Below are 24,636 nucleotides of genomic sequence, written 5' to 3'. Positions count from 1 at the left end.
CACGTTCAGAACCCTGACTGGTCTCTCTCTCTCTTATTAGTTTCGGGTTGACTCTAACTGCATACACTTGATCCACCAGGCATTCTACATCGATGAACCCTGTTTTCACAAGGCCATACGGCAGAAGTCATCATCTCATTTCCAGATGAGGGAACCGAGGATGAGTGGGGCTCAGTGGTAACTCGGGCACACAGAATCCCGCAGGGTTTTTTTTGACGTCTTGGACCATTGACTGTAGAACAAAAAAAAATCTCTCTAAGCCTCACTCACTTCCAGGTGATGGAGTTAGGGGTCCCTTTAAGTCCTTTTCGACTCTGATGTTTTCAGATCATCCTCAAACTGCTCTGCACGGCCCAAAGCCACAGACACAGCTGGGAACGTCAGGAGGAAGAGTGCCCGGTCTGCAGAGCGTGCCTGCCCGTTTCTGAACCCTGCGGCGCTCAGACGCGCATGGGAAGGACGTCTGATGGCTCTGCGCAGCATCTCCTCCTAAGACCCGTATGCCGCGTGTCTACGGTCAGCAACAGAAAGCATGTGCCATGAAGCTGGGCTGGTATTCCGTTTAATTATTTACACGCCGCTCAGCAGAGAGGTCCTAGACTCTTGTCTTCATATCGCCTCTTCTACCTATGAGTGGCCCCCACGCGGTGTGGGGCTTTGGGAACTGAATAAGGGTTCCCATACCTACATGAGCAAAATCATCCGGGGGAAAAAAAACAAGGCGAACCCCTTCAACGCCTCTCACTGTTGGCTGAGAGAGCTAAAGAAAACCGGCTGGAGGATGAATGCGCTGGCTCGTGGCGTGGAAAAACGCACAGGTGTATACGTAGGTATTTGGCTTTGGGCCTCGCCCGAGTCCAGCCTCACACGACACCACTGCTGGGTCTGTCTGGAAGTCCCATGCGGTACCCAGATGGCCGCAGCTCCTCCGAGCCTCATCTCACAGCAGGAGAGCAAAACAAAGCCGCCCATCTGTGTCTCAGCGCTTCACACTGGACCTGCTGGGTGGCCTGCCTCATCCCTGAACCCATCCCCGTGGCCAAAGGGATGGGATGTCAAACTACGTGACTGAAAAAGGGGAAAGGGTGGTTTCTCAAAGGAGGTTCAGGGGCCACAGGAGGAGGAGGAAAGATGGTGGAGTAGAGTAAGGCGGACGGTCACCAGCGCACACAGGAAAGGAGGCGGCTGACTCCTAACCGCGCTCCCCCGATGTTAGCACTTGCTCTCAATTTGAAATTCACCCCCTATGTTTACCACCCAATCTAAAACCAATGAACACTTGTGAGGATCGCTGCAATAATAATGGCAACAAGAATAAGTTAATTACGTATAATTTATCAATATTACGTACACTGGGCCTATATCCTGTTAAGCACTTTACATAGTTATTTCATCTCTCACCTAACCTCGGTTTATAGGTGAGGAAACTGAAGCTCAGATAGGTTAAGAAATTTTCCCAAGATCACCTACCGATGAGAAACAGAGCTGGAATTCAACCTGATACAACTCAGAGACCATGTTTTTTTGTTTTGTTTTGTTTTTAAATCTATTGATTTTAGAAAGAGAGGAAGGGGAGAGGGAGAGAGGAGAGGGAGAGAAACAATTTTTTGTTCCACTTATAAATGCATTCTTGGGTTGATTCTTGTATGTGCCTTGACCAGATATCGAACCCTCAACCTTGGTATATCTGAACGACCTCTAACCAGCTGAGCTACTAGCCAGGGTCACTAGCTCTTCTCAGTGACGTTCTTACCTGTGCCCCTGACCCTCCCTTAGGCCGATGCTCTGTATTCCTTTTGACCTGTCTTAAACCTTAACACATTAAAACGAACTTACTGCTACTACAACCAGCTGGAACTATCTTTGGCCAGGTGTTGTCTCTCTTTGATTTGAGAAGGCATGTCACCTTCCACTTGCCAGGTGCTTCATAATACTTGGAACAAGAGCCATGAGGGCTGTGGGCGGCAGCAAGCAGGCCCTTCGCCCACCCAGAGCCGCGAGGGGAAGGAGCGACTTCATCGCTCATCCGGACGGCAGTGGCCGGATCGCCATCACTCGCCACAAACGGTCTCATTAAAGAAAACCCCACGTGCTCTGGCAACAAACAGCAAAAATGTTCATCGGAGAACGACCGTGCGAACAGAGGAAGAGAAAAGCCGTGTGTGGGCAGCACGGCCGTGAGCAACTCGACAGGATCCAGCGCCAGCCTACGAAGGGATGTGATTAACAGTTTCTAATACTCCAGGGGAAGAGTTTTTTTCTTCTTTTTTTGTTTTGTTTTGTTTTTACAGAGACAGAGAAAGAGTCAGAGAGAGGGACAGACAGGGACAGACAGACAGGAACAGAGAGAGATGAGAAGCATCAGTCATCAGTTCTTCGCTGTGACACCTTAGTTGTTCATTGATTGCTTTCTCATAAGTGCCTTGACCGTGGGGCTACAGCAGACCAAGTAACCCCTTGCTTGAGCCAGTGACCTTGGGTCCAAGCTGGTGAGCTTTGCTCAAACTAGATGAGCCCGTGCTCAAGCTGGCGACCTCAGGTCTCGAACCTGGGTCTTCCACATCCCAGTCCAACACTCTATCCACTGCGCCACCGCCTGGTCAGGCGGGAAGAGTTTTTTAAATTATGTGTCATAAGCTAAGAAGTCAACTAACCACGTTTTACTGTTTTTGTTACTAGAAAGCCAAAAAAGAATCCATTTTTTTCTTTTTTTAAAATTTTATTTAGAAAATTAACTTCTAACAGGGTGACATTGATCACAATAAGAGTACACAGGTTTCAGCGAAACATCTCTATAGCATTTGAACTGCTGATTATGCTGTGCGCCCATCACCCAAAGTCAAATCCTTTTTCGTCACCTCATATTCGTCCCTCTTTACACCCTTCCCCCCACCCCATGTCCCGTTCCCCTAGACATCCATCTTTTTAAAAGTAAGAAAGTGATTTTTCAGAATTACACACAAAAAAACATAAACCTAAAGCCAGAGAGGAACTGTAAGGGTTCTTAAAAGAACACCCAATATCTACCCCAAAACTGTAAAGCATTTATTCATACAGATATCTGCACCCCTATGTTCACTGCAGCATTAGTCACAGTAGCCCAGACATGGAAACTACCTAAGTGTCCTTCAATGGATGACTGGATAAAGAAAGTGAGGTCCGTATACACCAGGGAACACTCCTCAGCCACAAGAAAGGTTGAAGACTGCCACTTATGACAACACAGATGGACCTGGAGAATATTCTACTGAGCAAAGTAACTCAGATGGAAAAGAACAGTTTGACTGTGGGTGATGGGTATGCAACATAATCAAATGTCAAAATAACCTGGAGATGTCTTCTCTGAACCTATGTACCTTGATTGATCTATGTCACCCCCTTAAAATTAGTAATAAAAAAAAGAAAAGGGCCCTGGCCAGTTGGCTCGGTGGTAGAGCATCAGCCTGGCGTGCAGGAGTCCTGGGTTCGATTCCCGGCCAGGGCACACAGGAGAAGTGCCCATCTGCTTCTCCAGCCCTCCCCCTCTCCTTCCTCTCCGTCTCTCTCTTCCCCTCCCGCAGCCAAGGCTCCATTGGAGCAAAGTTGGCCCGGGCGCTGAGGATGGCTCTGTGGCCTCTGCCTCAGGCGCTAGAATGGCTCTGATTGTGGCAGAGTGACGCCCCAGATGAGCAGAGCATCGCCCCCTGGTGGGCATGCCGGGTGGATCCCGGTTGGGAGCATGGGGGAGTCTGTCTGGCTGCCTCCCCGTTTCCAACTTCGGAAAAATACAAAAAAAAAAAGAAAAGAAAAGAACAAGAACCACATATATCATTTCACTCATATGTGGGATATAAAACGAAAAGCAACAACCACCACCATAAAAATAAACTCAGGCCTGACCTGTGGTGGCGCAGTGGGATAAAGCGTCGACCTGGAACACTGAGGTCGCCGGTTCGAAACCTTGGGCTTGCCTGGTCAAGGCACATATGGGAGTTGATGCTTCCTGCTCCTCCCCCTTCTCTCTCTCTCTGTCTCTCTCTCTCACTCCTCTCTCTCTAAAAAATCAATAAATAAAATATTTTTAAAAATGTAAAAAAATAAACTCACAAACACAGACAGTATGAAGGTGACCAGAGTGGAAAGGCTTTGGGGAGGATAAAACAGGTAAAGAGGGGCCCTGGCCGGTTGGCTCAGCAGTAGAGCATCAGCCTGACATGCAGGAGTCCCGGGTTCGATTCCCAGCCAGGGCACACAGAAGAAGAGCCCATCTGCTTCTCCACCCCTCCCCCTCTCCTTCCTCTCCGTCTCTCTCTTCCCCTTCTGCAGCCCAGGCTCCATTGGAGTAAAGATGGCCCGGGCGCTGGGGATGGCTCTGTGGCCTCTGGTCAGGCGCTAGAATGGCTCTGGATGCAGCAGAGCGACGCCCCAGAGGGGCAGAACATTGCCCCCTGGTGGGCATGCCAGGTGGATCCCGGTCGGGCGCATGGGGGAGTCTGTCTGACTGCCTCCCCATTTCCAGCTTCGGAAAAATGAAAAAAGAAAAAAAAAAAAAAAACAGGTAAAGAGGGTCAAATATACAGTGATGGAGGGAGACTAGACTTTGGGTGGTGAGCACACCATGCAATATAAAGATGATGTATTACAGAATTGGACACTTGAAACTTATATAATCTTATTGACCAGCGTCACCTCTGAGCAGGGACAGTGCGACAGCAGCAGTCGCAGACAGATCCCGCCTCCGCCAGGATGAACCACACCCGGCGAGAGTCCCAGTGAACCGCTAGCTCTCTGCCGACCCCTGAATAAATTCAGGTTCCTAAGCCCAGACCCTGTCCCTGCCCTGCGTGACTTTTTTTTTTTTTTAATCAAGGTATAGGAAGTGTTCAGGGCTATTCTAATTTTTCTTGACATATGAGTTTGAATTGAAATGAATACCCTATGAACGTGGGGTTTAAAGAGCTCAATACTGCAAATGAAAGGTAACCCTGTAAGGCAAAATTACCCTAAGTTCTTCTAGAATGTCCCAAATGAGTGCTCCTCACCAGCTCATCAATTAAATGAAAACTTATCACTCGTCGGTGTTGGTTAGCACTTCCCTGGATTCTCCTAATTTCCAAAACAAGACATATTCCTACCAAAGCCTGTGATTCAAGGCAGCTCTCCGGAACCCGAAACAGAGGGAGGACTTGGACAGCGATTAGGGAGAACACACCACAACAAGGAAGGGAAGGAGGGGGCAGCTGAAAACTGACAGTGTGTGTACAGTCTGCGAAGCATTTGTCCGTTAGCGTCACGAACCTGACCCACCGTCCAACGCAGACTGATGCTGTGTGCTACCCTTCCCCTCTCTTGCCCAGACAAAGTGTAATTAGATGCCAAGAGACATCACTTATGCTTTTGAATTTTGTTAAGTCCCTTTGGTCGCCTCCTCTGAGTTCATTGTTCTCCCCGGGTGCTCATACAGCAGTGAGACCCAAAACACGATGGCAGATGGCGAAAGCAGACCCTGGAAAGTCGGACGGCCTGAGCCCCGAGTCCCGCTCGGTCCCTGAGCACTGAGACCAAAACGTCACCATTTAACCGCCCGTCTCTGTTATCCACCAGTTGACCTTGCCGCCTTCATAAGACTATTACGGAAACGAGATGAGGTCAGTGCTGGGAAGCATTCTGAGAGCTTCACACTGCTATGAAGACATGACACACTGCTGTTCCATCCAATCCACCCCTACGCGGAAAGGGGGCCGAGCGGACACGGACCCTCGGCTCGCTGTGTGCAGGAACCGAGGCGGAGAGAAGCACACAGATATCCAGGTCTCTTTTCATTTTAAATTCACTGAAAATTTAATTAAACCCCGAGGATTGGAGAGAAATGAGGTCGCCTGTCAGCATCCCGTTAAAATGTATATCTGCAAATATCAGGAATTATCTTGTCTGTAAATTAACACTCTAGCCATTGGTTGTTAAACTTAAAAATTAAAAGCTGCACGAACTGTCCCAATTCTGTTTGTTTACAATCCAGGCTCTGCAAATGGGAGACGGTAACACTACTGAGGTGGTGGGACTGATCTGAGAATCCAGTTGATACAACAAAGCACGTGGCACCTGCTGTGTGGATGTCTACACCATGGGACGGCAGCGGAGAACCCACCAGGACTGGCTTCGAACCGCCGATCCACTCTCCACCAGACACGTGACTGGAGAGGCAAAGGTGCCTTCCTGTGGGTGAGGAGGGACACAGTCGTACTCACACCTCCTAGGGTTGTGAGGAGACAACACAGGAAGACAGAAAAGATACCCTATGAGACTGAAAGGGTTGGCTCAGTGGGGGTACTAATGTTGCACAGTAGTAATGCCAGTCTGTGACCGGCAGCATCCTGTCAGAGCAGTCCATCTGGGTCTCGGACCGTTCCAACGTACTAGCCAGACCGTCTCGGCCGTCGCAAAGATGTGTACGATTCATTTAAAGTGGTAAGTAGAGGACCAAGTCCTCCACCACAATCCCAAGTTTTGTTCTGTTTCCGACTTACCGCCACCAAGGAGCCAGATACACATTGACCCACGAGAAGCACACGGTTTCATTTATTCCGTGGTGTTCAGCTTTTTATCATCTCAACTCTCCTACAAAGCCCAGTGCACTCGGCCAAGGCTGTGCGTTTGTTTCTACAGAATTTATGTGGCTTCCCACTCTTTGTCAACACCGTTCCCTGCAAGATTTGGATGAAATAGAAAGAGCTCTTTGGAAAGCTTGGGTAAAGTCAGGGTTCTTTTTCTTTTCCAGTTTTCATTTCCCCAATTCATTTCTATTTTTCATTTCCCCAAAAGAGAGGGGAAAAGGAAAGTCAAAGATTTAAAAATAAATACATAAGGGAAAGCGTCAAGGGATAGAAAAACATCTCTTTCAGCTGTGAGGGCGTTTTTCAGCACCGACCACTTAGGGAACCGTCCCCTCGCCCAGGATTCTCTCCTCTTACTCATCACGGCTTCAGGTCACGACCACAGAGGCCTGTGCCACTGCCTCTTTACCAGAGACCCTGGCTTTCGTACTTATCATCATATGTTATCCTTAGGCGTGTTTTCTGGGCCTCAAGATAGTTAAAGCACAGCGTGCCAGAGACAGAGGGGAACTTAGCAACCGTGTTCTTATGTCCATTTCCTTACGCAGACCTCCAGCACGGCAGGTGGTCCGAGGACCGAGAAGATAGGGGAACTTTCAGAGACTGTAACTGACTCTCAGTCAAGAACCCAAGCCAGGGGTCCCCAAAGTGCGGCCCCCTGAGGCCATTTATCCAGCCCCCACCGCACTTCCGGAAGGGGCACCTCTTTCATTGGTGGTCAGTAAGAGGAGCATAGTTCCCATTGAAATTCTGGTCAGTTTGTTGATTTAAATTTACTTGTTCTTTATTTTAAACATTGTATTTGTTCCTGTTTTGTTTTTTTACTTTAAAATAAGATATGTGCAGTTACTTTAAAATAAGATATGTGCAGTGTGCATAGGGATTTGTTCATAGTTTTCTTTATAGTCCGGCTCTCCAACGGTCTGAGGGACAGTGAACTGGCCCCCTGTGTATAAAGTTTGGGGACCCCTGACCCAAGCCTTCTCCACCAGGCCGAGTGGCTCCCCCATCTGCCTGCATTTCAGCACTAACTTTCTTACGTCTGTTTCAAGTGTGCGCCGTTTAAGTCCACCACCAAGGAAACTGACCTATTGCTCGGTTTTTCATTTATAACCAAAATATTCCATCTTAGAAATCAAATCAAGTGTCTCTCTAAAAAAAAAAAAAAAAAGCATCTTTTTTTTTTTTTTATACAAGCACCTGATTTATAAGAGTAAGGGCAAACTTCTCAAGATCATTTAGTTTTTGGTTTTTCCCCCTTCTTCTGTACTCAGTTTAATAAAGCAACAAGGCTAAAATAAGGTCACCTTGACGACCTGTCTCTTTAATGGCTTCTTACGTGCAAGATGAGTAACTTTATGCCCAGGGACTGTAAGATGAATGACCAGAACTTTTGACAGGATGATTTCAGTCACCTACTATATATACACCAGTGTTTGATGTACATACAATAACCACAAACAGTAAAACATTTCCACGTGACAAATGCCATTGAAACCCGACATGAGTCTGCTGAAATTCGAGCAGAGGAGTTATTTAACAATCTCAACATTTCAGTGACTCACGCCTTCCCCAAGTCACCTACCCAAGTCAAAGTAAAGCGCAGGGCAACAGAACATTCCCAACTGCCAAAAATTGGGAGTCTTCTCATTAAAGAGAAGATGGGAGGGAAAGAAGACTGGTCCTCAGACACGAGGGCCCAACCCTCTAAAGGATGAAAAACAGTAATCTTACCCTCCTACGTCACCAGCAAAACAAGCAACCCCTGGATAAAAGATTCCTCTTATCCTCCATTCAATAAGAAACAATTCCAATGTCTTTGAGACCATTGCTACTGCTACCTGGTTTTTGGTTAAGCCACCCACCCCTATGTGAAATTTAACTAAATAATATACCTGAATTATATAGTCAACCACTTAAGTCACATGTCCTATTCAACAGGAAACAATAAGTATTTGATAAAATGTTCTCCAACATAAAAATGCATCAGAAAAAAAAAATGTAAGATTACCTTTCCAAAGTCACGGACATCAAACAGGTCAAATGCCTCGAAGAGTTCGCTCTTTCTCATTCCGAATGTCTCGCAACAGGCCGTGAGGAATGTCCTTATGTTCTTCAAACAGAGAAACTGAGGAAAGAAAACAGCTGTTAGCATACCGTGGATCCTTCTGAATGCCGTCTGCCCTCTGTCACACCCAGCATGCCCTAAAAAATGACCAGGGAGAGGTCATCAGCTCCTGAGGCTGCTTTCTGATCACCCCTTAGGCAGTATTTCCTGACTACCCACTCTCTCTCGGACACAGGGGCACAGCTGTGAGCAGGGCAGACAAAACGTCTTTTCCCGTGACACTTACGTTCTATTAAGAGAAGACAGCCAAGAACAAACTTTAGCAACAAAAACGTAAATATGTTTATTGTCATAGGGTGATGATAGAGAAAAATGAAGCTGGCGGCGAGGGGGGTGGCGTGCTGGTCGGGGAGGGTTGGAGAAGGTGGCAGGGGACAGGTAAGCAGAGGTGAAGGTGGTAAGGAGCGAGCCACGAACCATTACCGGACAGTGCACTCCAGCTAAGGGAGCCCACACCAGGGCCCCGGGGCAGAAGTGTCCGCGGATGTCTGAGGAAGGGGCCGCCATGGCGGGGGCCACGTGCGGGACCAGGAGAGAGGGGGAGGGGAGCAGGAAGGTCACAGGATCAGAGGATGAAGGACATCGTTGGACAGGGTCTTACTCTGCCTGAGACAGGAAGTCACCAGAGGCCTTGGGACAGAGGACGGACGGGACCTGATACTGTTTTGTTTCCCCTTTTTATTGAATTTATTAAAATGACACTGGTTAACAAAATTACACCGATTGCAGGTGCACAATTCCACAACACAGCATCTGTTCAACCCTTTGAGCAGTGAGTTTTTTTTTTCATGCTAACTGAACCCCAGGAGTGAGGGGTTTTTTTTCCAAAAATGAAATTAGTTCCAGTTGCAGTTCTATTAACTTAAAATCATGTTTGTTTGATAACCAATTTATAGAAACAAGAAGAACATACATTTGCCTTTTTTTAATGTTGCCTTACACATTTTTAAAATAAAGATTTTTGTACGATCATGCTCTGGATCAGGCGTCCCCAAACTACGGCCCACGTGCGGGCCGCGTGCAGCCCCCCTGAGGCCATTTATCCGGCCCCGCCGCACTTCCGGAAGGGGCACCTCTTTCATTGGTGGTCAGTGAGAGGAGCACTGTATGTGGCAGCCTTCCAACGGTCTGAGGGACAGTGAACTGGCCCCCTATGTAAAAAATTTGGGGACTCCCGCTCTGGATGGTCAGGAGGCACGAGGACGTACATGAACGTTTGCACTCCTCACAGGGTCAGAGGGTCTTTCAGGCTGTCTTGAAGACAGATGAAAGGGGCAGTGAGCGGGAATGGAGACGGGCAAACCAGACAGGAGGTGACGGCAGTGATCCTGGTCAGAGCGGAGCGTGGGAGGAACCGCTGTCCCACTGGACCGCGTTCACGCTGAGATGCCCGTTCGTCATCCGGTGGGGTGGGGGGCAGCAGGCAGCCTGCAGTGCCAGTGTGGAGTCCAGGGCACAGGTGTGTACGCCAGACGTGCATTTGGGAGTCTTTAGAGCGTACACCATGTTTTAACCATGATATCGTCCGACATGACTTTGGGAGAAGGTGGGGGAGAACAGAGGACCTGGGGCCAGGTAACTTTAGGAGATGAGGACAAGAGGAAGCCACAGAGAGGCTGAAAAGTGTAACCAGTGAGCGAGGAGGAGGACCAGGAGAACAGGGGCGGCCCGAAGCCAAGGGCACACGTGTGTCTAGAAAAGAGGGAGTGATGAACTGTGTTAGCTGCTGCTGCTGGTCAAGTAAGACTTGGACCCAGCCCTGTCCGCGGCATCTGGCAGTGGGAGATCATGTGAAAAACCCAGACCCACCCCACCTAAGCAGAGTACACACATCCTCGCGGTACATTAACTCTTCTTGGAGCTCATTCCTGCCACTGGCACACGTAAAAAAAAAAAAAAAATCCGTCATCTCCAGATCATAAGAGACCCGCTCGCTCATTACTGCATCTTTGATTTCCCTAAGCACCGTCACTGTTTCATTTCTGTTGTTTCCTTTCTCATCTCGGGTTTGGCCTTTCATCTGCAGGAGCTGCATTTGACTTCCTCTCCATTTGAAACATTCAGATGTTTCCATGGGCTTAATTAACTCAGAGGCAGTTTTGTTTTGGATTTTTGACTCTTGACAGGATACAGTCAATATTCCAGGAGGGGCTCAAAGGGCAGGGGAAGCATCGGACCCCCCGGAAAGCACAAAGGCGGCAGCCGTGGGCACAGGCAGCCACTCCGGGAAACGCTGAGGAGACCTTGATGGCGCAGGCTCGCTCTGCATGCAGCGCTTCTGCTCAGACGTGCTTGTTTGCAGATTAAAAGCCTCGCATTCAGCCAAGATAGACAATAAATTACCCTCTTGGGGATTCTGCAACTGCTCTCTTGCCATATTTTTAACATAATTAAGTGCCCGACTCATAGCTCACCAAGGAGCAAGGCATAATTGCACCTGCCACCCCTAAAGACCCCTTGCCGCACGCAGACGTCCCCCGCGTAGGAAAAATGACAGGAGACTTCCACCCAAGTGCTCTGGTCCTTAATTCAAAAAGGCAAGGATTACCACTGAAATATATACGACACGTAGCCATGACCACATGTGCACAAGAGAGGACTTAAAAACAGACCTTCCCCGCCTGGCTAGCACCAATCTTGACCTTATCCACCCCTTCACAAGGTCAATTCTATCACATTCCAGAAATACTGACTGGACTTGATAAAAAAAAAAAAAAAAAAAAAAAAAAAAAAGGTCACAGGCAGGCTCGCTTGTCCAGGCAATTCTCAAATCTGGCCACCCCTCTGTCGACGTCGTTTTTTCAGTCGACAGTGTCCGAGTGCCTCCGATGTTCCAGACGCTGGGAACGCTGAAAAATGAGCGAGACTTAGGTCCGCCCCGAGGGCCTCCATTCATCTTATCTAGGGATGTGCCCAGTTATCACCAAGCTGGCTAACACCACAGGGACCACATCGCTCGGTGCTCGTGGGTGCCGGGCCCTGTGCAAGTGCGGGGGGCAGAGTGAGGGGCAGAGGAACAGGCCCTGTGGTCACTACACGAGCCCTGGACGGAGCTAGCCTCGCAGCCTGCCCGCCTGCCTGCCCACACCACGATTTTGGCTTTGTTTGCCATCATGTAAAAATTTTTATTCTGGATAACGGTTGTTTTTTTTTTTAAGTCAAACCAAAAGAAAAGTTAAAAGAACACAATGAACAGTCCATTGACTCAACAACTCCAACACACAGCCACCCAGGTTTCTGTACCAACTCTTTATAAAATTTCTTTTGCAGACATAACGGCGCTTTACCTCTCAATAACTCAACATGCCTCTCCCAGGAATAAAGGTGTTTCCCTACAGACCCCCAATATTGCTATCACTCCTAAAACAATGAACAATTCCACATTACCCAATATCCATTCCCTATAGGAATTTTCTCCGTCACCCATCCTCCAATGTCTTTTAACGCTATGGGCCCCCCAATCAAGAAGCCAAGGAGTCCGACCCATTGCAGTTGGTTGCTTTACCGCTGCGCTATCTTTTCACATTAAAAAAAAAAAAATCCTGCTGCCTCCCCCCCCCCCACTCCCGTTTTTTCAGACTGGTTGTCATATAGTACAGTGGTCCCCAACCTTTTTTGGGCCACGGACCAGTTTAATGTCAGAAAATATTTTCACAGACCAGCCTTTAGGATGGAACGGATAAATGTATCATGTGACCGAGACAAGCGTCAAGAGTGAGTCTTAGATGGAATTAACAGAGGGAATCTGGTCATTTTTTAAAAAATAAAACATCATTCAGACTTAAATATAAATAAAACAGAAATAATGAAAGTTATTTATTCTTTCTCTGCGGACTGGTACCAAATGACCCACGGACCGGTACCGGTCCAGGGCCCGGGGGTTGGGGACCACTGATATAGAAGGTTCCACACGTTGCATTTGCCTCATTATTTTCTCGTGGCATTATTAAACCTATTCCTCTGTCACTTGGATTTCCAAAAGCTAAGTCTAGATTCAAGTTAAAACACTTTTTGGCCAAAACGCTTCCACACTGTGAACTGCCTGGTTCATCACATCAGCAGTCAGGAATGGTTCTGTTATCCCATTATCTCGGATTCGCTGAGTTGGATCACTTGGCTGAGAGGGTTCCTACTGCATCTCTCTACTGAACGACGTGGCAGGTACATGTTCTCCTTCCTATCAGGAAAGACCAAAAAACCTGCGGTGACAGTTTGGTACCCTGGCTGCCCTATTTCCCAATTATTTTTCACCACGGATTTAGCATCCATTGATCATTCTTGCTTCTATTATTCTATCTGGGACAGCAAAACAGTGGTTTTTCTAATTCTATCATTCCCTCCATATCTATTAGCTAGTTTTCTTAGCTAAATAAAAATTTCCCCTCCCTTCCAGTCCCCCGTACAATTATTTTTTCTGCTTGTGTAATAACCAATTGCTGCCCTCCTTTTTGATGTGCATATGGTCCCAAATTTGACGTCTGGGGGTTCCCGTCTCATTGGTCCCAGTATTCTTCTGATGTGACTATTTCCGTTCTTCTGACATGACTATTTCCCTTCAATCAAGCTGTTCCAGGCTCACCTCGTGTTTTCTCTGCTCTAGTTCTGGAATCAGCTATTTCTCCAAGCAAGGTCTGTTTCCATTTGCTCTATGGGAAATGGTATTTAGAAACCAAAGTCTGAGCACCAGGATGCTCCCAGATTACACGAGACAACTGTATCCAATGAACCAATACCTCCAAGAGACAGGCTGCTTTGCCTGAGCAATCTATCACTTGGAACAGAAAGAGTTCATGTTGGCCCTGGCTGGTTGGCTCAGTGGTAGAGCGTTAGCCTGGCGTGCAGGAGTCCCGGGTTCAATTCCCGGCCAGGGCACACAGGAGAAGCGACCCTCTGCTTCTCCACCCCTCCCCCTCTCCTTCCTCTCTGTTTCTCTCTTCCCCTCCTGCAGCCAAGGCTCCACTGGAGCAAAGTTTGCCCGGGCACTGAGGATGGCTCTGTGGCCTCTGCCTCAGGCACTACAATGGCTCTGATTGCGGCAGAGCGACGCCCCAAGATGGGCAGAGCATCGCCCCCTGGTGGGCATGCCGGGTGGATCCTGGTCGGGCGCATGCGGGAGTCTGTCTGACTACCTCCCCGTTTCCAACTTCAGTTAATGTAAACAAGCATGGCCTCGCTGTTCTCTAATGCACTTCTCACTTTTTTGTGTGTGGAATGCCTAATAAGCCAACTCTAACCTCACTCTGTTAGAGAAAAGGAAACCAGCTCACTGAACACAACTGATGAACACATGAGTTTGTTTTATGCCTAGAGCTGTGATTGGTGTTTTGACATAATATTATCTCAGTGTAAATTTTTCTCCCTCCTGTGTAAAAGAGATGATTTATGAAGCACAAAGACAAAGATATCTCATTATTTCATAGCCGTACCTTCCACTGGACCAAAAAAAAATCTTACAACTTGGCTACATGGTCTATTTTACATGTATGAGATCATTTTAGGATTTCTTAGAATTTGGAATTAACATTTTTAGGACTCAAAAGTTAAATAACCTTTGGGTTTTCAAAATATCAGCTGGATCCACACAGAATAGTTTCCAAAACCAAGGCTACACGTAATGTCTAAATGGCATTTTCGCACTTAAATACTACACGGTGTTCCAGGTAGACAGCGCTTACGTGTACGTGAGTATAAGATGAGACAAAGCAGCCCTGGCCGGTTGGCTCAGTGGTAGAGCGTCGGCCTGGCGTGTAGAAGTCCTGGGTTCGATTCCCAGCCAGGGCATACAGGAGAAGCGCTCATTTGCTTCTCCACCCCTCCCCCTCTCCTTCCTCTTTGTCTCTCTCTTCCCCTCCCGCAGCTGAGACTCCATTGGAGCAAAGATGGCCCGGGAGCAAAGATGGCCCGGGAGCTGGGGATGGCTCCCAGGCGCTAGAGTGGCTCTGGTCGTGGCAGAGCAACACCCCGGAGGGGCAGAGCATCGCCCCCTGGTGGGCAGAGTGTCGCCCCCTGGTGGGCGTGCCGGGTGGATCCCGGTCGGGCGCATGTGGGAGTCTGTCTGACTGTCTCTCCCGGTTTCTAGCTTCAGAAAAATACAAAATAAATAAATAAATAAAAGACGAGACAAAGCACGGACCAGGGGCCCGTGGAAGTGGTTCAGAACGGACCCGGCCCTGGAGGGGGGGCGCTGGGCGCAGGCTGCACGGGGAACCTGGGCCTCCAGAGCAGGCCAAGGGGCTCTGGTCCCTCGCAGAGGACACGGTGAAGGTTAAGGGCTCTCTACACAGGAGAGGGATGCTCAGGTGTCATTAGAGTCGACGTCAGCGTGCTTGCCCCACGCCAAGCTCCACGCACGTCACTGAGCCCTCACAACTCGGTCAGGAAAGTTTTCATTTTTTTTTCTTTTCCATAAACTGGGGCTTAGACATTGGTACCCGCGTTTACAAAACTGCATTTGCCGAAGTAAGGGAGTCGCGATTCAAATCCAGACTTTCTGGCTACAGAGCCCATACCCTTAGCTGCCGTGTTATTACCACCAGCTCCGTTTGCAAAACCTTTTCTCCTTACTGGGGAGATGATGGTGGGTAGGCAAGGCAGGGACAAGTAGGAAGCTGTCACATTCATCAAATGAAAAGAGTTCAGTGATTGGATGAGGATGGTGGGAGGAGGATTGGAAGGGACTCTAGGAGGCCCTGTGGAAAGGACCTTTCTAGAAACTGAATGAATGAATGGGTGTCCGACGGGGAGAAAATAGAGAACGAAAGATCATACCCATCGCTCTGTCGTAGGCACCACGTGGACAGTGGGGACACTCACAGGCTGGAGGACAGGGTGTGTGAAAAGGGACCACAGGCCGAGTCAGTAATTCCCGTCTTCACACGTGGAAAGGCCCCGTCAGGAGACGCTGCCTCGCCCCCTCCCTGCACAGGTCTGTCCAGTGACAAGCGACGGGGCCTACGAATGTGTCTTCAGCCACCACGCTCGCCCCCCTCGGCCCCACCCCAAGTTCATGAGCAGCCTGCTTACTGATTACAAGTGGAAGAATTAAAAATGGAGGAAGAGCAGCCCTGGCCGGTTGGCTCAGCGGTAGAGCGTCGGCCTAGCGTGCGGAGGACCCGGGTTCGATTCCCGGCCAGGGCACACAGGAGAAGCGCCCATTTGCTTCTCCACCCCTCCACCGCGCTTTCCTCTCTGTCTCTGTCTTCCCCTCCCGCAGCCAAGGCTCCATTGGAGCAAAGATGGCCCGGGCGCTGGGGATGGCTCTGTGGCCTCTGCCTCAGGCACTAGAGTGGCTCTGGTCGCAACATGGCGACGCCCAGGATGGGCAGAGCATCGCCCCCTGGTGGGCAGAGCTTCGCCCCTGGTGGGCGTGCCGGGTGGATCCCGGTCGGGCGCATGTGGGAGTCTGTCTGACTGTCTCTCCCTGTTTCCAGCTTCAGAAAAATGAAAAAATAAAAAATGGAGGAAGAGCAGTCAACAGAGGTGCGGACAAGCTTCGGAGAAGAAAGCTCCACACCATCAGGGTCTGAAAGCACGCTGAAAAGGACACATCCGGCCGGAGTGCTCTGGATGAGAAACGTTTCACAACCTGTCACAGCAGAGGGGTGCTGAGTGGCCTTTCAAGGTGCAGAGACCACCCCCCCCCCACCCCGAGCCATGCTGACGTCGCAGAGAGGAAGCAGGTCAAGGCCAGACTGCTGAGGTCACTGCAAAACTCTGAATCTGGGCTTTTATTCCTGCTTTTCCCAAGTGGATGGCGTCCTTTTTCTGTATAGGTATAGAAGAGCCATTCTGACTTTTTTTCATGATACAAATACAAATGGGCCACTTCCCTTTTTTTTTTTTTTTTTTTTAATTTGAAAGGGGAAAAAAATCCACTTCTCTAAAATCGTTAGCAATCATGGACGAGCTGTGTGAACTGGAGGCTACAGAACAGGAAAGAGACCTCCCCCGCCCATTACAAAATGAGTTATTTCAATCCCGAATGAGAAACGGTGCCTTGCGGGCAGGTCAACGGCTTCTGCTACAGCTTCAGCTGCGGCAGCTGGCCGGCCGACAGCAGGGCTCCCGAGACCACCGACAGCTGGGCTGTCTGGTGGAGAAAGCGCCCCTCAGGGTCTTCGTTTCTGAACGGGACACTCATGACCCCATTCGAAGGACAGACTCCATATCCGAGTGTTTTTGCATAATTCAAATCGCGAGTGGCCTTTCACAGGCCGTGTGATGGATGGTTCAGAAAGGCGCAGAGGGGACTGCGAGGACGCCATTCACAAACATTAACTGAGGTACACAGAGCGTTTCCGGCCATTCAAGTCAGCAGAACACTGAGCTCTGGACCACAGCTCCGGACCTGCCCGCCTGCCTTGCCTCCCCTTACCCACGGAGGAGAAGTCCCTTTCTGTCCTTAACGTGTTCCGCATTCCACAGGCTGCTGCCAGGCACCGAATGGCTTTGGAACAAAATTATTCTCCTACACATCAGTCGTCGTCTTTGTGCACCAAATTTCATTCTATTTCCCGCTGACACTTCTAACCTCTCTCTTAATGTCACTCTGTCTGCACCCACAATCCTCCCAATTTAGCACCATCCCTAAATTCTATGCAAATTACACTTCCGGCTTGTGATTTTATAACCTGACAGAATTCTCTGTAAGTTCCAGGTTTGAGCTCTGCCCACTCCCACTGTTTCACCCTTTACTTTATTAAAATAAGGTTGTGGGGGGTTTTCTAAGTAAAATAGAAGTTCATAGAATTTGCACTAAAATAACTATATTAACAAGAACTGAACTATATGGGGTCAGGTTGTTTCCTGACCTCTGTCCTCTATGTAGCATGTTATTTGTATGTTTACACATACGCATGCATGTATGTGATCATTTTTCTTAATAAATGCCACTACTTCCATATAATAGTTCCTTCTGGAAATATTAAGCAAGAAGGATGCTTAACCAGGTAGAAATACACCCTAATTAGGTACAGAAATTACTCCTCAGTCTTTTTCTTTTTCCCACCTTTTCCTTCGCCTTCCGATAAACCCTGTAAACCCAGGAGACTTGTACTCCGTGTAGAAAACCTGTGAATCAAACACTCACCAATACTTATCGCCATGTTATCGACACCCGTCTTGAGCTCTGTTATCACATTAACAGTGTCTTATTTCCAGTGGCAACAGGAAAATCTCAAGAGAAGAAAATAAGCAGGTATATTAACCCAAGTTCTGTTCATTCCCACAGTCAGAGACCTTCTGACTCCCTTCTCTGAGTCAAATCTCCCGGTGAACTGAGTTACGGCGAGGGAAGTGCTTCTTTCTTCTCTAGCCCCAACTCGAAGACTTTCACTTGCAATCTCCAAATCTGCACGCAACTGAACCATTTTTCCACTGAAAGTGAAAAAACACTTTCAGATCGTACACTTTTTTTTTTTTTTTTTTTGTATTTTTCTGAAGCTGGAAAAGGGGAGAGACAGTCAGACAGACTCCCGCATGCGCCCGACCGGGATCCACCCGGCACGCCCACCAGGGACGATGCTCTGCCGCGACCAGAGCCACTCTAGCGCCTGGGGCAGAGGCCAAGGAGCCATCCCCAGCGCCCGGGCCATCTTTGCTCCAATGGAGCCTTGGCTGCGGGAGGGGAAGAGAGAGACAGAGAGGAAAGCGCGGCAGAGGGGTGGAGAAGCAAATGGGCGCTTCTCCTGTGTGCCCTGGCCGGGAATCGAACCCGGGTCCCCCGCACGCCAGGCCGACGCTCTACCACTGAGCCAACCGGCCAGGGCCCAGATCGTACACTTTTTAAGCAGACTACACTAGATCATTCTAGAACAGGGGTCGGGAACCTTTTTGGCTGAGAGAGAGCCATGAATGCCACATATTTTAAAATGTAATTCCGTGAGAGCCATACAACGACCTGTGTACGTTACACATTATCCAATAAAAATTTGGTGCTGTCCCAGAGGACAGCTGTGATTGGCTCCAGCCTCCCGCAACCATGAACATGAGCGGTAGGAAATGGATTGTAAGACATGAGAATGTTTTATATTTTTAACATTACTATTTTTTTATTAAAGATTTGTCTGCGAGCCAGATGCAGCCATCAAAAGAGCCACATCCGGCTGGCGAGCCATAGGTTCCCGACCCCTGCTCTAGAACTATCTTCTCCCTGAGTGGAGAGCTGTAAGCTATTCCTCAGCAGTAACTACCTTCTGCCAGCCTCATCCTAAAAGGCAGATACTATTTCTGGTTTTTCTGGGTCTCTCTTCTTTTCCCCCATCAACTTCATCTTAACTATCTGAACCTGGCTATATTTTAAATATTACTTAGCTATTGTAAGATTAAAAAGATTAAAAGTGGCCCTGGCCGGTTGGCTCAGCGGTAGAGCGTCGGCCTAGCGTGCGGAGGACCCGGGTTCGATTCCCGGCCAGGGCACATAGGAGAAGCGCCCATTTGCTTCTCCACCCCTCCGCCGCGCCTTCCTCTCTGTCTCTCTCTTCCCCTCCCGCAGCCGAGGCTCCATTGGAGCAAAGATGGCCCGGGCGCTGGGGATGGCTCTGTGGCCTCTGCCCCAGGCGCTAGAGTGGCTCTGGTCGCAATATGGCGACGCCCAGGATGGGCAGAGCATCGCCCCCTGGTGGGCAGAGCGTCGCCCCATGGTGGGCGTGCCGGGTGGATCCCGGTCGGGCGCATGCGGGAGTCTGTCTGTCTCTCCCTGTTTCCAGCTTCAGAAAAGAAAATGAAAAAAAAAAAAAAAAAAAGATAAAAAGTGAGTTATGAAATTAATAGGGGATAGACTACTACTAGATAGGTAGATAATACAATAGATATTAAAGACTGCCATAAACGCACTGAATTAATATGTATTTATTAAAAAATTATAGGCACTATTCTAAGCATAAATGTGTATGTACACACACACATACACTCACAGTTATTCAATCCTCACAAAAATCCTTGTGATAGTTAGACCCATTTTACAGATGAGGAAACTGAGGCAGAGAAAAGTTAAAACTCTTGCCCAAGATTGTACAGCCATTTGGTGCAGGCATGGGGATTCAAACCTAGGCAGCCCGGTTTCATAGTTATTCTAATGACATAGGAAAAAAAACTTTTTAGGTGATCAGCCACTTCACTGATTTCTGTACATTTCTGAAAAACTTACAGTAAAGGAGAGTAGCATTATTTATACCTTATTAAACAGTAATCCCACCCTGATCACGTGTCCTTCTTGCTCAAAAAATCAATCACATACGGATTTTGCATACCTTTTGCACAACCGTTAAGTTTTACATCTAGCAAACACGAATCACACAGAAATATAAAGCGCTTTATTGTGCACGTGACACTCACAGGAATTTATCCACGATACCATTTAGCACTGACCCCGGAAAACGGCTACTGCCTGCAGGAGTGTTTAGTGAGGTGACATCTAACGCGGAACCATTTTCACCTTGAACTCCATGGGAGAAGTGATTCCCTTCCCTGAGCAGGGGCCCCACACCTCCCACAGGGCCACAGAGACACGGAATGCCCAGAAAGCCAGACAGCTGCAGAACCACAGAGCCATTTCTGCAAAATATTAGTGGGCAGCTTGCCCTCGGCAGAGCATACCGGACATAAACCAGGCGGTGAAAAGAAATCAATTGGTAAAGCTCTCCACTTAGAGACGTAGATCTCACTGGAGCACGTCCTTCAGAACCGGCCTTTGGAAAAAGACAAGTTTGCATACAGCCCCCACCCGCCCCCACTCAGGAATGATCCATCCTCTGACAGCATCGGGACCGGCACTGAACCCATGCACCAAATGATTGCATCGCAGCCAATGTCACCAATTTGATAAGTAGAATGCTGGGTATAATCTATTTTGTGTATTGCTTTTATTGTTTGGTGTCAATGGAAAAATATGTACAGATTTAAGCTGTTTCCTCATGAATTTGCTCCCCCACATTCTATGTTTACTGTAAATTCCTTTGGTTTGTCAAACACAAAATCTCCTACCGCAAGAAACCTAATCATAGCCCAAGCCTCATATACTAGGTAGGAGGGCAGTATTGAGTGTGTGTGTGGGAAGCTTCTATATGGTGCTTGTAATCTTATCTTTAAAAATCCTGGCATTCTCTTATTAGTCAAGGATACAAACTTTAAGAAATGATGTCTATAGGAATGTCAGATTCTATTGTCACACCTTCCCAGACCTATAAGCCACCGTGTTTATTCTGTAGTAGATACGGAATCTGATGCACTTGCTACTTAGTGTATCATTTAGGCCACATAAGGGACTAAAGAGTCTGACTCTTTTTAGAATTTGATGCCAAACATTGATCAGATCCTCAAAATATCCCTCCCCAGAAATGGACAGGAAAAGAAATCTACACTGCGCAAAGCGGTAGGTAGTCCTCGGCGCGCAGCAGATAGAAGACGGAGAGAAACAGACTGACCCAACGAAAACCTAAACTCTATCGTACGACCTAACCCAGGAAGCACACAGAGGGCCGTAACACAAAAGACGGGGAGCGCGGAGGAATCCTGCCCCACAGTGAGAAGGCCCCGAGCAGCTGCTGCTGTCCTGAGACCTCCCGCCCGCAGAAGATGTGGATGTCTCGGCTTCTGTTGCCTCGGGAGACACGGTGATAAAGAGGTGCTGAGTGAAGACCGAGGTCAACAGACGCCCTTGGCTACTTCGCCGACTGAGGAGGACGTGTCTTCTTCGCAGAGCAGCCGTTTTCCCCGCGGGACAGCCCGTTAAGAACTGGAAACCAGAGAAAGGAAAGAGAAGCAGGAAAAAAAAAACCGAGGAGAGGCAGGCAGGCAGGCAGGCGGGAAAAGCAGGAGGAAAGGGGGCAGGAACAGAAAGCCAGTAGACGCAGGAGGAAAGGGTGGACGCGGGCAGGAAGGCGCTGCCCGCACAGCCACGGGGACCCCGCACTCCCCGCCGCGCCCTGGCGCTTTTATCCTCGGGAACAGCGGGGCACATCACTTGGCCGCCCACAGCACATCACGTGCCTACATCCTGTACTCTGCACAATAACTCAGTGAGTTCAAGCTGTGGTGATTCCTCCGACCTGCTTTATCTGAGCCTCCTGGTGGCACTTCCGCGAGGACTGGCATTCTGAGATGATACCCTTTCCCGCATGGACCGTGCCAGAAACTGGTCCTCTCCCTTGAGAAGCGAGGGTGAGGATGGCAGACGTTAAGACACTTTATGTGATTTGATTGTTGTCCTTACTTGCTCACACTGTGTCCCACACTGGTCAATAACATTGAAGTCTCAGAACCACTCTGACATCACATTTTAGAAATTATTTTCAGTAAAAGGGGGGAAAAAAAGATAAAATGTGAGGAAGCAAACCCTTAACTATATTGAAAATTATTAGGTAGAATGTTTTATTCTTCAGTGACTTTGCATGAAAGCGGTTTTATTCTTGTGCGTAAAGATGTTATAACTTGAAAGAACTGATAAAAATCGCTGACATTATTATGTTTAAAAAGCAAGAAAGAGACCTCGCCAGGTGGTGGTACGGTGGATAGAGCATCAGACTAGGACACAGAAGACCCAAGTTCGAAATCCCAAGGTTCACTGGCTTGAGCGCGGGCTCACCGGCTTGAGCACGGGGTCACTGGCTTAAGTGTGGGATCACAGACATGACCCCATGGTCGCTGGCTTGAAGCCCAAATTAGCTGGCTTGAGCAAGGGGTCACTCACTTAGCTGTAGCCCCCCAGTCAAGGTACATATGAGAAAGCAATCAATGAACAACTAAGGTGCCACAACAAAGAATTGATGCTTCTCATCTCTCTCCCTTGTCTGTCCCTATCTGTCCCTCTCTCTGACTCTCTCTGTCACCAAAAAAATAAAAAGGCAATAAAGTGGATAAAAACTCAGCACCTGTAATACAAGCTCATTTTGTAAAATACAGCCAGTGTGAGCCTGCAAACACATGTAATACACATGCATATGTACACGGGTACATGCACGTAAGTGTATGCAATAAATTCAATAATGGTTATCACCTGGTGGTGAGATTTCATCTTATTTCCACATTCTTCATAAATAGAAATTACTTTACAGGTAGAAGTAGTCTTCATCTATCTACACCCACAAAAAGTAAAGTTGTTTTGAACTTTGAAAAAATAAATGTGAAAGGAAAATAACATGACAAAATAATACTTGTCATCAGAGCCATCAAGAGGTAGTGGGTTTCCATCACGACCGGTGGTCTTTTGAGAGAAGCGGGGCTCCCCTGCCCTGCATCCCGAGCCAGCGAGCCTCCCTTTGTAAGAGCACCTCCACTTAACACATCACTTTATGTTAATAATGTAAAGATGACTTTTCCAAAGCAAAGCTCTCCACCTCTAGGGTCCCAGCAGGGCAGCAGGGAAAACCGAGCAGACTCTTGGCTCGTTAGATGTTTTATTGCACTTAATAACACCAAGACCTCATCACCCTGGGAGTTAGTTCTGTTGGTATCGGGCAAGCAGTGTGATGGCGATGAGGGAAGCAGGTACCTGGTTCTCTCGGGGCACAAAGAACAGAATGGCTCTTCTACCTAGAAGGGCAAGGTCAGAGAAGTCTCCCAGAGGACTCGTTTCAATGCAGTGGCAATGTCCTAGCAATGATTTACAAAGTCATCCATTTCTTTTACTAAGCACCCAGAGCACAGCGCAGGGTGTGATGGGCAGTCTCACGGACACATTAGTGTAAAGATCCCAGAGGTGCGCGGACATGGGGTGGGGGGGCAGCCATCCAGGCATGTCACTGGCTCCATGTCATTTTGGAGCACCCGTTGTGTTCTGTGCGAGGTACTGAATGGACCGGGTTCCCTCCTCAAGGACCATGCAAGCCTACTGGAGGAGAGGCACCGGAACAACTCTTACAATACGATTTGGTAAGTGCTATTATAACAGGGAGCACAGCAGCTAAACTATACGCGGTTCCAGGAAGGTTTCGGAAACTGGAGCCAGGTGTGAGCACCTCAGGACAGGAGAGCTCACTCAGTGGACTTTCCAAGGCAGTAGGACGCCTCGGGGCTGAACCGTGTCCTTTGTGGTGTTCACTTCACCTTACGACTTAGAATCCTTACAACTTCTCTATGAAGCGATACGGTTTCCCTTTTCCAGGCGAGGTGTGCGTGGCGTTAGGTGCAGTTCACCTGTCCGAAGCCTAATCAAGTAATGACCAGTGAAGACGGGTTTTGAAAGAGGGTCAGAAGTCTTACCAGCTTCTTTGGCTTTTCCCAGACCAGGGGAGCCAAAAACAGAAGCCTCGCCTTGACCTGTTCGTTGTCTAGTTGAAACCTGACCTCTGAGGGGCTCTCCCTGGTCTTTCAACAACACTTTCTCCATAAAAGGTCTACTTTCGTTCATAGGTTTGTACATTGTCAGCCCATTGATTATACATCGAACAGGCCTCTGTAACTCACTAAAATTATCTCAACCTCCTCTACCTTTCAGGAAACTCAAACTGTCCCTGGACATGTTATAAAATAAAATGCAACCCTGGATACTTTCAGTAATTTGAAACGAGCAGGTGTATACGGATAGACACCCGTTGGCCACAAGCCATCGTACTTAGGCAACCCACTGAAAACTCACAGGGTGTGGGGAGTAAGCCTGTGGTACTGTGTAGCCACAACCTTTGCATACACGAGGCACCTGTAAGCCCCTCCCGCAGATACTGCATGCAAACTTGATGTCTGTCCCACATCGCCCTGGGAAACGGCTGTGCTGATGACTGAAGTACACTACCTTAGTTGTCTCAGGTCTTCGCTATTAATAGGTAAAGACGAGAATGCTCTCTTCCATGGGCACAGGTGCGCGTCACACCTTATTGTCCAGATGTTGAGGGGACCATACTGTGTCAGACCCCCATGCAATGGTCACCACCTCTAAGCCACACCTGAAGTGTGGTGTGCTAAAGTAAGCAATGTGACTGA

At 48.4% G+C, this 24,636-nt stretch overlaps 1 protein-coding gene across 2 annotated transcripts in view; it reads right to left on the bottom strand.

Moving 5' to 3' along the window:
* Window positions 1–24,636, bottom strand: part of VAV3 (vav guanine nucleotide exchange factor 3) — a 315,192-nt gene that overhangs the window by 233,021 nt on the left and 57,535 nt on the right. Inside the window, exons 1-2 of one of the 2 annotated variants that reach the window (XM_066246278.1) lie at window positions 17,810–17,824; window positions 8,605–8,721 (exon numbers count right to left, since the gene is read on the bottom strand). In XM_066246278.1, coding sequence (XP_066102375.1) covers window positions 8,605–8,664 — 60 coding nt within the window. In that variant the 5' untranslated portion in view covers window positions 8,665–8,721; window positions 17,810–17,824. Of the gene's footprint in view, window positions 1–8,604; window positions 8,722–17,809; window positions 17,825–24,636 lie in introns of those variants that run through there. The other variant, XM_066246277.1, reaches the window with a different exon arrangement.

This window comes from Saccopteryx bilineata, chromosome 11, assembly GCF_036850765.1.
Source record: "Saccopteryx bilineata isolate mSacBil1 chromosome 11, mSacBil1_pri_phased_curated, whole genome shotgun sequence".
Classification (NCBI taxonomy): Eukaryota; Metazoa; Chordata; class Mammalia; order Chiroptera; family Emballonuridae; genus Saccopteryx; species Saccopteryx bilineata.
Note: the sequence above shows the minus strand (reverse complement) of the source record. Positions and strands in the feature narration are given on the sequence as shown.